The sequence below is a fragment of the Callithrix jacchus genome, chromosome 12 (assembly GCF_049354715.1).
Source record: "Callithrix jacchus isolate 240 chromosome 12, calJac240_pri, whole genome shotgun sequence".
Classification (NCBI taxonomy): domain Eukaryota; kingdom Metazoa; phylum Chordata; class Mammalia; order Primates; family Cebidae; genus Callithrix; species Callithrix jacchus.
The window spans coordinates 42,416,841-42,431,436 of NC_133513.1; the positions used below are offsets into that span (position 1 = coordinate 42,416,841).

Below are 14,596 nucleotides of genomic sequence, written 5' to 3' on the forward strand. Positions count from 1 at the left end.
GATCTTGGCTCACCGCAACCTCCGCCTCCTGGGTTCAGGCAGTTCTCGGGAGTAGCTGGGATTACAGGCGTGTGCCACCATGCCTAGCTAATTTTTTGTATTTTTAGTAGAGACGGGGTTTCACCATGTTGACCAGGATGGGCTTGATCTCTTGACCTCGTGATCCACCCGCCTCGGCCTCCCAAAGTGCTGCGATTACAGGCTTGAGCCACCGCGCCCGGCCAGATTTCCTGTTCTATAGTCTTAGCCATCCTTCTATTTCAGCTGATGTAAATCTACCTCATTCTTTTGAACAGATGCAGAATATTCCATATATGGAGATACTGTAGTTTATTCTTAAAACCAAACTGATGAACAGTAAAGGTGCCTTCAGTTGATTATTAGAAAGTTTAATGAACATTGTTGTATTTAATCCATATATTATATATTCGATCCTTGTGCACTTGTACAAGTATTTATTCATGATGGATTCCTAGAGAAGGGCCTGCTGAGGCAGCAAGTTTGTGCATATTAGACTATGGTGTGTTCCATATTTCTTTCAAGAGTGTGCCTCAGTTTGCACACCAATAAGCAGTGGAGATAAGGATGTTATTTTTCTATCACCACTTGATAATGTCAGTATTTTTAAGCAAATACAAGTGTTAGAATTAGAAATTACAAATTTTGGCCGGGCGCGGTGGCTCAAGCCTGTAATCCCAGCACTTTGGGAGGCCGAGGCAGGTGGATCACCAGGGCAAGAGATCGAGACCATCCTGGCCAACATGGTGATACCCTGTCTCTACTAAAAATACAAAAATTAGCTGGGTGTGGTGGCGTGCATCTGTAGTCCCAGCTACTAGGGAGGCTGAGGCAGGAGAATTTCTTTAACCCGGGAGGCAGAGGTTGCAGTGAGCCGCGATTGTGCCACTGCACTCCAGCCTGGCGCCTGTCAACAGAGCAAGACTCTGTCTCAAAAAAAAAAGAAAAGAAAGAAACTACAAATTTTTAGGAAACCACTGAAACTATTTTAATCTTGTAATTGTAGAATGGAGTGGCTGCTATACATTTCAGAATTCATTTTAGGCCATAACATAAAAGTACCAGTCTTTAAAACAACTATAAGAGACATTTAAATCTGTTACAGTGTTCTGAGTCAGTGTAGTATCTGTTGGTCCAGATATTTATCAGATGCTATAATAAAATACAACACATTATATTGATCAGTGCTTTAGAGTAATTATTACTGATTGTCAATATGATCATGTGAGCATTGCTAACAGCAGAACTAAGTTGACTGGACCCACAAAGAAGAAAATGTAATCCTGTGTCACAAAGCCTGAGTGTATCATACGAGAGTGGGGAAAGCAAACAATTCCTCTTATTTCCTTATTCACTACTTCTCAGACATAATTATCTAACACATTACCTTTTTTTTTTTTTTCCCCTGAGACAGAGTCTCACTCTGTTCCCCAGGCTAGAGTACAGTGGTACAGTCTCCGCCTCCCAGGTTCAAGTAATTTTTGTGCTTCAGCCTCCCAAGTAGCTGGAATTACAGTCATGTGCCACCACTCCTGGCTAACTTTTGTATTTTTAGGAGAGATGGGATTTCACCATGTTGGCCAGGCTGATCTTGAACTCCTGACCTCAGGTGATTGCTCACCTTGGCCTCCTAAATTCCTGAGATTACAGGCATGAGCCACCACTCCTGGCCTTACTTTCTCTTATATTCAGCGTTGTTCTATTTCCTAGAGAGGCATCAAACTTATTTGGTGACAAAACCTCACCTGAATGGATGTGAGGTGTGCATTGTCTTTATCCAGTTGAGTAGGACTATCGGACTTAGTGTTTTGCTGCAGACACAGTACTAAGGACTTGAGTTTGATTAAGAGTGCTGCCCCAACCCTGCTGAGGATCACGTAGTGTGTAGCATGTATTGAAAGAAAATCTGAAAAATGCTAAATTCCACAATTCTGGCCCCAAGGAGAAAGAATTTATAAAATGGGACAAAAATACAAGATCAACTATTTTATTCTTGGCCCTCAACTTGGACATTGGCTTTCTTTTGTTTCAGTGACACAAATGAAGTTGATGTGCCTTTGAATACCAGGGTGGGCACCAAACGCTACATGGCTCCAGAAGTACTGGATGAAAGCCTGAACAAAAACCACTTCCAGCCCTACATCATGGCTGACATCTACAGCTTTGGCCTGATCATTTGGGAGATGGCTCGTCGTTGTATCACAGGAGGTAGGAGTTTGAGTAGTTTCACATTATATTTATTTACTCATCATTTAAAAAATAACAGTTCCAGTTATATAACTTATTTTTTAATTTTTTGTGGGCACATAGTAGGTGTATATATTTATGGGTTAAGGGGATATTTTGGTACAGGCATGCCATGTGTAATAATCACATCATGGAGAATTGGATATCTATCCCGTCAAACATTTATCCTGAGTTTCACCAACCAGTTATACTCCTTGAGTTATTTTTAAGTGTGCAATTAAGTTATTACTGACTGTAGTCCCCACTGTTAACGCTATCAAATACCAGGTCTCATTCATTCTTCCATTTTGTTTGTACTCATTTAACATCCCCCTGCCCCCTGCTACCCTTCCCAACCTCTGGTAACCATCCTTCTATTCTTCCATGAATTCAGTTGTTTTGCTTTTTAGATCTCACAAATCAGTGAGAACATGTAAAGTTTGTCTTTCTGTCCCTGGCTTAGTTTACTTCAAATAATGACCTCTAGTTCCATCCATGTTATTGCAGAAGACAGAATTTCATTTCTTTTTTATGGCTGAATACTCCATTGTTTATAGGTGCCACGTTTTCTTGGTATGTTCATCTGTTGATGGTCACTTAGGTTTTTCCAAATCTTGTGGAGGGTACTGCAGCAAACATGAGGGTGCAGACATCTCTTCGGTTTGCTGATTTCCTTTGTTTGGGTATATATGTAGGGGTACAATTGCTGGCAGTTACATAATTTAGATGTCACATATGTCAGAGTCTCCAAGACTGCTCTCAAGTTGTGTAATTTCACTTGAAAGAGCTCAGGACTCGGCATGTGGTTGTCCCCATGGCTAACATTTATCCCAGTGAAAGGATACAAATCAAAATCAGCCAAGGTCAGAAAACCAGGTGAGGCTTCCCAGAGTCCTGCCCTGTTTAGTCAGGGTATGCTTCATTCCTCCCACAAGTTGTGACAACACATACAAAGTGTTCTCTCATCTGGGGAAGCTCCTTAGAGACTTGGCGCCCAGAGACTTTACTGGAGGGTAGTCACATAGGTGTCCTCTGCCTGACATGTACCGGAATTCCACAAGGAAACCAGACGTGCAGTACACACCACATTGTTTGCACAAGCAGCCCAGGAGTGGTGAGCCACCCTCACTGTTTTGGGGAAGTTTTACATCCATGTAGGGAACTGTTTACCATTCGTGTATCTAGGCACTGGCCAAGGCCAAATCTTGCAAGCCGGCCTTTCCTAAGGGAAGGTTTCAGACTTGCTGTGTGAACCTTTATCTACACCTCCTAAGTCTTTCTACTGCAGAGCAAAATGAAACAAAATAATAAAAACTATTCATTAGTAGGAACAACCATGTAAGTAAATAATTAGATTATTCTTTAGGGTAAATGACTGATTTCACCTTGCTTTTTTTTTTTTTTTTTTTTTTTTGAGACGGAGTTTCGCTCTTGTTACCTAGGCTGGAGTGCAATGGCGCGATCTCAGCTCACCGCAACCTCCGCCTCGTGGGTTCAGGCGATTCTCCTGCCTCAGCCTCCCGAGTAGCTGGGACTACAGGCATGCGCCACCATGCCTGGCTAACTTTTTTGTATTTTTAGTAGAGATGGGGTTTCACCATGTTGACCAGGATGGTCTAAATCTCTTGACCTCGTGATTCACCCGCGTTGGCCTCCCAAAGTGCTGGGATTACAGGCATGAGCCACCATGCCCAGCTGCATATTTCTTTTAAGTAAGATTGGAATGCCCTTTGTTGAAGGACTCTATCACAGATGTGATGACATCCCTAGTGGAGGTAGGGAAATAGTTGGACATAAATAAGAGGAAAACATAGATCTATTAAGAGTGAATCATCGTGTCTGTGTTTTTTTTGTCTAAGAATCTGTTTTAGTTCTATAGTTTAGCAAGAGATCCTTAATAGATTGGTGTACTTTGTCCAGCAATCATTTTTGTGCCCATGTTTTCTTCCTGACAGGGATCGTGGAAGAGTACCAATTGCCATATTACAACATGGTACCGAGTGATCCGTCATATGAAGATATGCGTGAGGTTGTGTGTGTCAAACGTTTGCGGCCAATTGTGTCTAATCGGTGGAACAGTGATGAAGTGAGTGGAACTCAGTCTCCTGAAGAAGTGATTGGTAAATGCCACCAAAAATATTCTCTGCTCACTACATTCTCTTTATGTTTCAGTGTCTACGCGCAGTTTTGAAGCTAATGTCAGAGTGCTGGGCCCACAATCCAGCCTCCAGACTCACAGCATTGAGAATCAAGAAGACACTTGCCAAGATGGTTGAATCCCAAGATGTAAAAATCTGATGGTTAAACCACCGGAGGAGAAACTCTAGACTGCAAGAAATGTTTTTACCCATAGAATGGATGGAATTAGAGTGAAATAAGGATGTTAACTTGGTTCTCTGACTCTTCACTATGTGTTCACAGGCTGCTAATATTAAACCTTTCAGTACTCTTCTTAGAATACAAGCTGGGAACTTCTAAATACTTCATTCTTTATATATGGACAGCTTTTAAATGTGGTTTTTGATGCCTTTTTAAAAATGGGTTTTTATGAACTGCATCAAGACTTCAATCCTGATTAATGTCTCCAGTCAATCTCTGGGTACTGAATTGCCTGTTCATAAAACAGTGCTTTCTGTGAAAGCCTTAAGAAGATAAATGAGCGCAGCAAAGATGGAGAAACAGACTTTGCCTTCTACCTGAGATATTCAGCACGTTTGTATTCTACCTTTGTAAAACAGCCTATAGATGATGATGTGTTTGGGATACTGCTCAGTTTATGATAGTTTGTCCTGCCTTCCTTAATGATGTGTGTGTGTGCATGCACATGCACGACAGGATTCCTCTGCTGCCATCTGAATTAGTAGAAAATAATTTATATGCATGCACAGGAAGATATTGGTGGCCGGTGGTTTTGTGCTTTAAAAATTGCAATATCTGACCAAGATTCGCCAATCTCATACAAGCCATTTACCTTAAAGTGATAGCTTCCCCACTAGCTTTATTTTTTAACGTGAAAGGATACAAAGGCCAAAAGACGTTTAAAGCATCTATAAATCTGGACTGTTTTCCTTATACCACCATTTTTTTTGGTAGTTATTGTTTTTGTCATGGAAAGCATCCTCTCCAAAGTTGGAATTTCCAATGCCATGAACCATGCTTACAAAGAAAGCACTTCTTACTGAAGTGAATTCCTGCATTTGATAGCAATGTAAGTGCCTATAACCATGCTCTGTATTCTTTATTCTCAGTAACTTTTAAAAGGGAAGTTATTTATATTTTGTATATAATGTGCTTTATTTGCAAATCACCCACTCCTTTATAACCATACTTTATATATGTACATACATTCATACTGTAGAAGCCAGCTCATGTGTACCTCACATCCCATCCTTAAGGGAAGGAATGTTATAAAGTAGAACTAAATATGAATTTTGAGAATTAATGCATTCAAAGTAATATATCATCAAATCCAGGACTTTGTTAACTTCAGGCAAAAACTTCATTAGGGTAATATCATCTCAGTTTTTCTAAATGAAAGGATTCTCTAATTAGAAATTCATATGTCAGAGCTGTTATAAATTTATCAACTGTTAAATATGTCTTGAGATTTTTTGTTTTTTGATTTCTGTTTCCTAACTTGTGAAGACAATGAAAAATCAGGCAGAAATATTTAGTATCTAGTCAGTATCTGTAGTTACACTGTATAACTGTTCTTCAATAAAATGGTACATATTTTATAGATGCCTTGTTATCTCAAGAAATAATTCTGGTTTACATGAACTTATTACACGTCTATAATGTCTTTTACATATCAATCTCAGTCTGAGCATACAACTCATGGGTACATCAAGTGAGATCATTTTCTTTGATTATAATATAAATGTGATTATATCACAACATAGTTAAAAAGGTTCAAATTAAACGGGAGGAAATTAGCATGTGTCCACCCATTACCAAAATTTGACTTTCATTTAAGGCTAAAACTTACAAATTTGTATGTACATCAAATTTCACAAATTCGAAACTTGCCTTAACCATTTTTTAATAAGTTCATCTACCATAATTAAAGTCTGAAGTGTTCATCAAAATAAATAAATTGGCATATGGTTAATACCCAATAACACTTTTTCAGAGTTTTTCCCCATTTGTATACTGAGAAATACAAATATTTTAATCTAAGTTGCTATGTGATTTGATCACACTTAGAACATCCAAATTACTTAAAACTAACCTTGGTTTACTTTTGACTTGATACCATAAGTCTTTAAAATCATTTATCTTAATAAAATATATAATGACAGGCAAAGTTTATTCTTGGAAATGTTCAGATGGTATGTGGAAGCAAAAAATTACAGCCAGTACATGAGCCCACTATTACGGTTTTTAAAAATTAACTTGGTCTAGTAAAAGTGGTATCAAGAGTTAACCTTAGAAACTTGTTTAGTAACTACATTTTCTGGTATAACATGTTCTTTAAAAAGCAAATCTGCCATTTTTGGAATCTTAAAAATCTAAAAATGTTGCATTAAACTTTTTTTTGTCTCTCCACTCATTATTCTTAAATCTGAAGCTCATTGAGTAAGTGAAATATTTAAAGAATAGACCAGCAAGAAGTATTATGTAGTACCATAGTTAGTAAATTTGTAAAACCCTGGAAGCCATTATTTGGTCCCATTTGCAATTTAGTGTTTTTGAAATGTGTAGCTTCATTCAGATATCTCTTTAAATCATTAAAATATAAAAGCAAACAAAAACCCCGGACTACCTGACTATAAACAGCAAACGTTAACCGTCAAAGAGAATTCTCCTTGTGAATTCTCTTTATGCTGGCAAAGAGCTCTAGGATTAAAGGCACATTAGGGCTTGCTCCAGTTTGTTTATCCTAAGCTGTTACTGTGCTTTCCTATCGAACAAGTTTCTGATGTATAAAACTTGAATCCGATTTCTTGGGAAATATTTTCACAAAAGTTGTTTTACTGTTTTACATTTCCTTTCCAGTGTCCAGAAGTGTTTCTAAACTTAGAAAGTGACCTATAGTTTTTTTAAATTATGTTTTCCTAGAATATGCCAGATTCTGATTATTCAATCAATACTTTTTTTCAGATGCTTTGTTCTGTTTAGAACAAAAATGCACTATAATTTTTAGAGTCATGCATCTTTGAATTGGCCCAAGATCCACATTGATATTGAATAATTTATTCCAGGGCAGCTTTTATAAACTCACACACACTTCCATAGATGTTGTTTTGAAATGTTTCTAAATATCTAAAATAATTTCAACAGCAGAAATACTGATTTTTATTTTAACAAAAAAGTTGTGATAGCCCTCGTAATGTTGAAAGTAGCTGTATTTATTACTGACTTGAGTCAGGCATTAAAATAGCAGTGCCGCAGTTCATCTCGAGTCACAGTGGAAACTGCAGGGAGAAGGCACATTCATAAGAACCAAAATCCAGGGCAGCATCCTATGAAGCCACGTGTAATGATGGTCCCATAAGGAAAGCATGTGAATATGACTCTTGCAAAGGATTAAATCTTATAATTTTAGCTTATGCTCTGTAGTCTGCTTTCTAGGGAATTATTTAAGCCCTTTTAGTGACCTTTGTCCTGACCCATTTAAAAACTGAAATGTAGTATATATTGTATATTATAGCTTCATTAGGGAAAACTGTACATAGGCATTGAAAGAAGGGTAAAAGCAAGCAGTTTTATCATGCAATTGTAAAACACCAAAAATATAGATTTGTCTTTGATATGTAACACACTAAATGTATTTTGTACAGCATCTGGTTTCAAAGGTGCCTTACTAAGTTTACTATTACTTTCTTTGTTCTATATACAGATTATGTCCAATGTATCATTTTTAAGTAAATAACCTTATTTTAGTACACTTTAGTGATGTGTTTTGTGATGCTACACTCAGATGGTATTGTGCATCAGAAGTCGTCTGTTGAGATTTTTAGCACAAGTAAATTAGTGTGCATACATAAGTTCCTGAGATGTGCACTTCAGCTACCAGAAACCCAGTATGGGGCACAGGTAGGTACACACTTGCCTTTGTGTAGATAGAGAACTCTTAAACCTGTTTTATACTGCAGGATTTTTTCCTTTGAAAAACAAGACAAGGCCAGGTGCTGTGGCTCATGCCTGTAATCCCAACATCCTGGGAGGCTGAGGCAGGTGGATCATGAGGTCGGGAGATTGAGACCATCCTGGCTAACACAGTGAAATCCCATCTCTTTAAAAAAAAAAAAGAATAAAAATAAAAAGACAAACATTTCTTCTTCCTTTTTTTGAGACAGAGTTTTGCCCTTATTGCTCAAGGCTGGAGAGCAATGGTACGATCTCAGCTCACTGCAACCTTTACCTCCCAGGTTCAAGCTATTCTCCTGCCTCAGCCTCCTGAGTAGCGGGAACTATAGGTGTCTGCCACCACGCCTGGCTAATTTTTTGTATTTTTAGTAGAGACAGGGTTTCACCATGTTGGCCAGTCTGGTCTCGAACTTCTGACCTCAGGTGACCCACCTGCCTTGGCCTCCCAAAGTGCTGAGGTTACAGGCATGAGCCACTGTGCCCGACCAAAATGTTTTCTGATTATGAAAACACATGGGAGAAATTTTGGGAAACGGGAAAGAATAAAGCAAATAAATATCACTCAAAATCCTATTGCCAGGCATTACCACTATGTATGTTTGAGTGTTTCTTTTCATTCTTTTTTTTTTTTGAGATAAGAGTCCTGTTCTGTCACCCAGGCTGATCTTGCCTCAATGCAACCTCTGCCTCCCAGGTTCAAGCGATTCTCCAGCCTCAGCCTCCCACGTAGCTGGGATTACAGGTGTACCTCACAATGCCGGGCTAATTTTTGTATTTTAGTAGAGACGGAGTTTCATCATGTTGGCCAGGCTGTTCTCAAACTCCTGACCTCAAGTGATCCACCCGCCTTGGCCTTCCAAAGTGGGGATTACAGCAGTGAGCCACCTCACCTAGCCTCATTCTTTCTTATGTTGCATTTGTTGTTATATTAAAATCCTAGTATGCCATTAAATAGCCATTAAGAACATTTTTTTAATGACTGCACAAAATTCAAACAAGTACATGGAGTCATTTCTCTGTTCAATCCCTATTGAATGTTTGGATTATTCTCATTGTTTTTGAAAAATAGATATTGAACATCCTATACATAAATCTTTATTTTCTTATATTACATTTCTGAAAATGGGACTAGTGGATGTGAACTTTTAGTAGATCCTTTAAGATGGGAAAAGTCTAAGGTTTTTGAAAAACATTGCCATATTGCTGCCCACAAAGCTTTTCATTTTCATTCCTGCTGGCAGTTCATGAGCCTAGAGTAATGGGATGCATTTACTTGGCCTTCAGGTACTCCTGCTGCAGTGGCAAGTGGAGCCTTGGAGAGCTTTCCTCCTGCTGGGCAACGCTGGTCATTTCCCCACCTGCACTGAGTCCCACCATTTGTTTTCAAGTGTATGTGAATTCATCCCAGCAAAGTGCCTTCTGCTGCCTTTTCCTAGTGAACTGAACATGTTAAATCACAGACAAGATGTGGCACAGGTTAATGTTCCTCAAATGCGTGTTTGGAGATAGCCTATTACAGATGCCTGACAGGAGTCTCTGTTCAGTGTCATTTTAAGAGTTTCTCAGAATAACCGCAGGTGCTGTGATGCAGCCTGGTAAAGAAGACTCGGTGATTTCTGGGGCCTGCTGATACTTGCTAGCTTGCTTTCTGTCTATGGAAACAATAAATGTATTCATTTCTTCTTTCCAACAATCTGTTAGTCTTACTGCTCCATTCGAAGGTTCTTTAATATTATTAATAGAGCAGACATTAAGAAACAGAATTGTCTAGTCCTTGTTCTTCCAGAATAGGTTTAATCTTTGTGTTTCAAGCAGACACTAATATCAGTTATTAAGTCCTGATTCACTTGGAGAAACATTTGTCTGCTGATTCTAGTGTATTGACCATTTCTGACATGTCATCCTTAAGTTAGGTGCATGCTCCTACACAGCCTTGGCTCCACCCTTGGAGCATAGTCTTTACTGGGTGGACATGATCCACTGACAGTGGCCAGCCAGCAGTGAGCAGAGGCCACCTACTGTCAGCCGCACTGTTGCAGGCATGGAGACTTAAATGTGTGAGTGCCAGTACCAGCAGAAGTGGGAAAGTCACCTCAACGCTGTGATCCAGATGGCAGCTTAGTTCAAGTGCAATGGCACATATAAAAAATATTTTTGGGGCCGGGCGCGGTGGCTCAAGCCTGTAATCCCAGCACTTTGGGAGGCTGAGGCGGGTGGATCACGTGGTCAAGAGATTGAGACCATCCTGGTCAACGTGGTGAAACCCCGTCTCTACTAAAAATACAAAAATTTAGCTGGGCATGGTGGTGCGTGCCTGTAATCCCAGCTACTCAGGAGGCTGAGGCAGGAGAATTGCCTGAACCCAGGAGGTGGAGGTTGCGGTGAGCTGAGATTGCGCCATTGCACTCCAGCCTGGGTAACAAGAGCGAAACTCTGTCTCAAAAAAAAAAAAAAAATTTTTTTTTGGATGGGAACAAGGACTAGGGCTGCTGAAAGGTTCATCCATAATCACTTTTTTTTTTCTTTTTTGAGTTGGAGTCTCACTCTGTCACCTAGGCTGGAGTGCAATCCCAACTCACTGCAATCTCCACCTCCCAGGTTCAAGCAGTTCTCCTGCCTCAGCCACCCGAGTAACTGGGATTACATGCGTGCACCACCATGCCCAGCTAATTTTGTATTTTTAGGAGAGACAGGGTTTCACCGTGTTGGCCAGGCTGGTCTCAAACTCCCAACCTTAGGTGATCTGCCCACCTCAGCCTCCCAAAGTGCTGGGATTACAGGCATGAACCACTGCACTCGGCCTATAATCTCTTTTTGACATAGGAATTAATTCACATTTTTTGATGGAACATGTGTGGCCTACCTATTGCTCCTCTGAGTCTTAGAAGCTTCTTGGTCTTTTTTTTTTTTTTTTTTTTGAGATGGAGTTTCGCTCTTGTTACCCAGGCTGGAGTGCAATGGCGCGATCTCGGCTCACCGCAACCTCCACCTCCTGGGTTCAGGCAATTCTCCTGCCTCAGCCTCCTGAGTAGCTGGGATTACAGGCACGCGCCACCATGCCAAGCTAATTTTTTGTATTTTTAGTAGAGACGGGGTTTCACCATGTCGACCAGGTTGGTCTCGATCTCTCGACCTCGTGATCCACCAGCCTCGGCCTCCCAAAGTGCTGGGATTACAGGCTTGAGCCACCGCGCCCAGCCGCTTCTTGGTCTTTGTTCAAATGAAATCTAAGTCAATGCCAGATCTCTCAATCTCCCTACATCCTCAGTGCTCATATCCTAATTTTTTCTTTTTTATAAAGTCTCACACTGTCACCCAGGCTAATGTGCAGCGGCTGTTCACAGGCACAATCATAGTGCACTGTGGCCTCCAACTGCCGGTCTCAAGCCATCCTCCCACCTCAGCCTCCTGAGTAGCTGGGACCACAGGTGCATGCCACCATGCCTGGCTCATATTCTAAACATTATGCAGGAAGCTTGAAGCGTTACCATCATCTAAAAATCAGTATGGAATGTTTATATTGAAAAAATTTTCAGCCAGGCACGGTGGCTCACACCTGTAATCCCAACACTTTGGGAGGCTGAGGTGGGCAGGTCACCTGAGGTCAGAAGTTTAAGTGCAGCCTGACCAACATGTAGTGAAACCCCGTCTCTACTAAAAGGCACCACACCACAGACATGGTGGTGCACCCGTAGTCCCAGCTACTTGGGAACTGAGGCAGGAGAATTGCTTAAACCCTGGAGGCAGAGGCTGCAGTGAGCTGAGATCATGCCACTGTACTCCAGCCTGGGCAACAGGGCAAAACTCTGTCTCTCAAAACATATTTTTTTTTCAGGTGAGGTGAAGAAAAAAATATGGGCCCCCATTGTTTTTCTTTAAGGGAGGAGCCATTTTGAAAAGCCCGTTTAGAATCCGGATGGTGGTATCTGTTGCTCTGCTGTGTGAGTGAAATGCAGGTAAGTGTTAAAAAAACAAAAAAGTGGAAGTCTCCACCGAAAGACCTACACTGCTCTGGGAGGGATTTTCATCAGACATTTTAAAAGCAATTTTTGTTACTTGATCCTGTCCTCATACTTGACTAGGAGTTTGGCTGGAGATTCTAAGATGATACTCCATGATCTTCTAGCATCCCTTGTTGCCAGCGAGAAGTCTGATGTGGATCAGTAAGTGATATGTTATGCAGGTTAACTTATTTTCAAGAAATAGAACTTTCTTTTTATTCTTGACTTTGGAAGTTGAAACTGGCCATATCTAAATATGTTCATTCTGTTACTTAGTACCAATTGTGTCTTGTTTTTAAACCTGGGAAATTTTCTACCATTATTACTTTGTTTCTTCCCTTTTTTTTTCATTTTCTCTTTCTAGAACTTTCTAGAACAAATCTCAGGTTCCCCAGATGTTTCTTCCATAATTGTTACCATGCTTCTCATATGTTTCATCTTACCTTCTACTTTTGTCACCCCATCTGAGTTTATTTCAACAGCCAAATATTTTAACGTTATTTTGAAATGATTCCAGGCTTCCAAAAAAAGTTTCAGGAATAGTATAAAAACTGCCATTTACCCTTCACCCAGATTCATAAACTGCTAACATTTTTCACCATTGCTTTGTCATAATCTGTGTGTGTGCAGGAATCACAGAGGCTACCTTGTGATGTTTGTGTATTGCGTATGCACACAGTTTTTTCTGACCTATTTGAAGTAAGTTACAGAGCTAAGGCCCCTTTATCCCTAAATACTTCAGGGATGTTCTATGAGCCAATTACGCACAATTATCAGAACCAGGAAAGTACACACTGATACCATAGCCGTGACCAACAATACCCTAATCTAGTGACCTTACTGAAATTTTGCTAATTGTTATTTTGGGGTGGTCGGGATTTTTGTTTGTTTGTGATAGGGTCTCACTCTGTCACCCAGGCTGGGGTGCAGTGGTACACTCACAGCTTACTACAGCCTCAAACTTCGGGCCTCAAGTGATCCTTCTGCCTCAGCTTCCCAAAGGGCTGTGATTACAGGCATGAGCCACCACACTGGCCTCATTTCCCCTTTCCTTCTCCAGGATTCTGGCTTCCCTTGCCCCATTCATCCATCTCCATCACCCTGTAAGAGATCTGAGTCATTGTCAAGCCAGGTTTGGGGAGGTTTCTTGATGAAGGCAATGGAAGGAAGGTGCTCGGGCTACAGTGGGGAGAGCTTTTCTGTTTTTGAGCTAAAGAGATAGCAGGGTGCAGAGGCTGAGAAAAGGAGTTCTAAGAAACTTGGCATGAGCTCTGTAGCCTCTTCACACTGCTTCTGAGTAAAATCTCACAGTAGGAGTGACATTGACATTATGTTGTTTCTGGAGAGGTCGTGGGACTGGCCCCTATGGGTTGGTAAGGGCACACTTGTCGGGATATGTGGGCTCCCTGCTTCCAGAGGCCCAGCAGCTGCCAGGTACCTGGAGCTTGGGGCTGATGACAGGGCTGGAGTTCTGGCACACAGTGACCCCAAGTGTGTTTTTGTTTTATTTTTTTCCTTGTGATGGTGGAACTGTTTTAGGTTTGTTTTTTTTTTTTTTTTCCAACTTTTAGACACGGGCTACATGCGCCGGTCTGTTGCCTGGGTGTGTTGTGTGGTGCTGAGGTTTGCAGTGAGAATGATGCTGTCACCCAGATACTGAACATAGTACCCAACAGTTAGTTTTTCCACCTTTGCCTCCCCCAAATGTTTCAAGGGCTGGGTTTGAGTTTGGGGCACCCCCCCAAGCACTCCCATCTCCCCAGCAGTCTCACATGTTTGGGGTCATGATTTCCTGTTGCTGTTTCATTTCAGACCTGATCCCTTGTTTCTCTTTTTCAGGAATTACCCAAATTTCCTGATGTACTTACAGTACCATCTCTTGTTTTCCAATATTTGGGAATTTTTAAATATTTTTCCATATCAGGTTTTGGGGTATGACCGTGTGCTCCGTCCATTGTGTTGTTCCGGGTGCCGCAGTGAGGGTACTGACCACTGGTCTGATAACGGGGGTCTGCTTGGAGGACAGGAGGAGCCTCCACCCAGGCAGAGACAAGAAGTCTATCAATCAGATGAACTTCAGAATTCTTGCTAATCTGGGGTCCTAATTATAAGACTGTTTAAACAGAAATTTTGCACTTAAACTTGATGTTAAGTTTTCTGAAATGTAGTTCTATATGTTTTGTTGCATGTAAAAACACCCTGTCTAGAAGAACCGTTATTTCTCTTAGTTCTCATCCCAGAAACTTCTGGAATGATGC

At 40.7% G+C, this 14,596-nt stretch overlaps 1 protein-coding gene across 14 annotated transcripts in view; it reads left to right on the forward strand.

The window, feature by feature from the left end:
* Positions 1-10,030, forward strand: part of BMPR1A (bone morphogenetic protein receptor type 1A) — a 168,011-nt gene extending 157,981 nt beyond the window's left edge. For 10 of the 14 annotated variants that reach the window (XM_078345379.1, XM_078345375.1, XM_078345378.1 and 7 more), the window contains 3 exons: positions 2,051-2,226; positions 4,200-4,330; positions 4,417-5,981. In XM_078345379.1, the coding sequence (XP_078201505.1) occupies positions 2,051-2,226; positions 4,200-4,330; positions 4,417-4,542 (433 nt within the window). In that variant the 3' untranslated portion in view covers positions 4,543-5,981. Of the gene's footprint in view, positions 1-2,050; positions 2,227-4,199; positions 4,331-4,416; positions 5,982-9,621 lie in introns of those variants that run through there. The other 4 variants (XR_013524845.1, XR_008475461.2, XR_013524843.1 and 1 more) reach the window with 1 other exon arrangement.
* Positions 10,031-14,596: the final 4,566 nt, after the last annotated feature.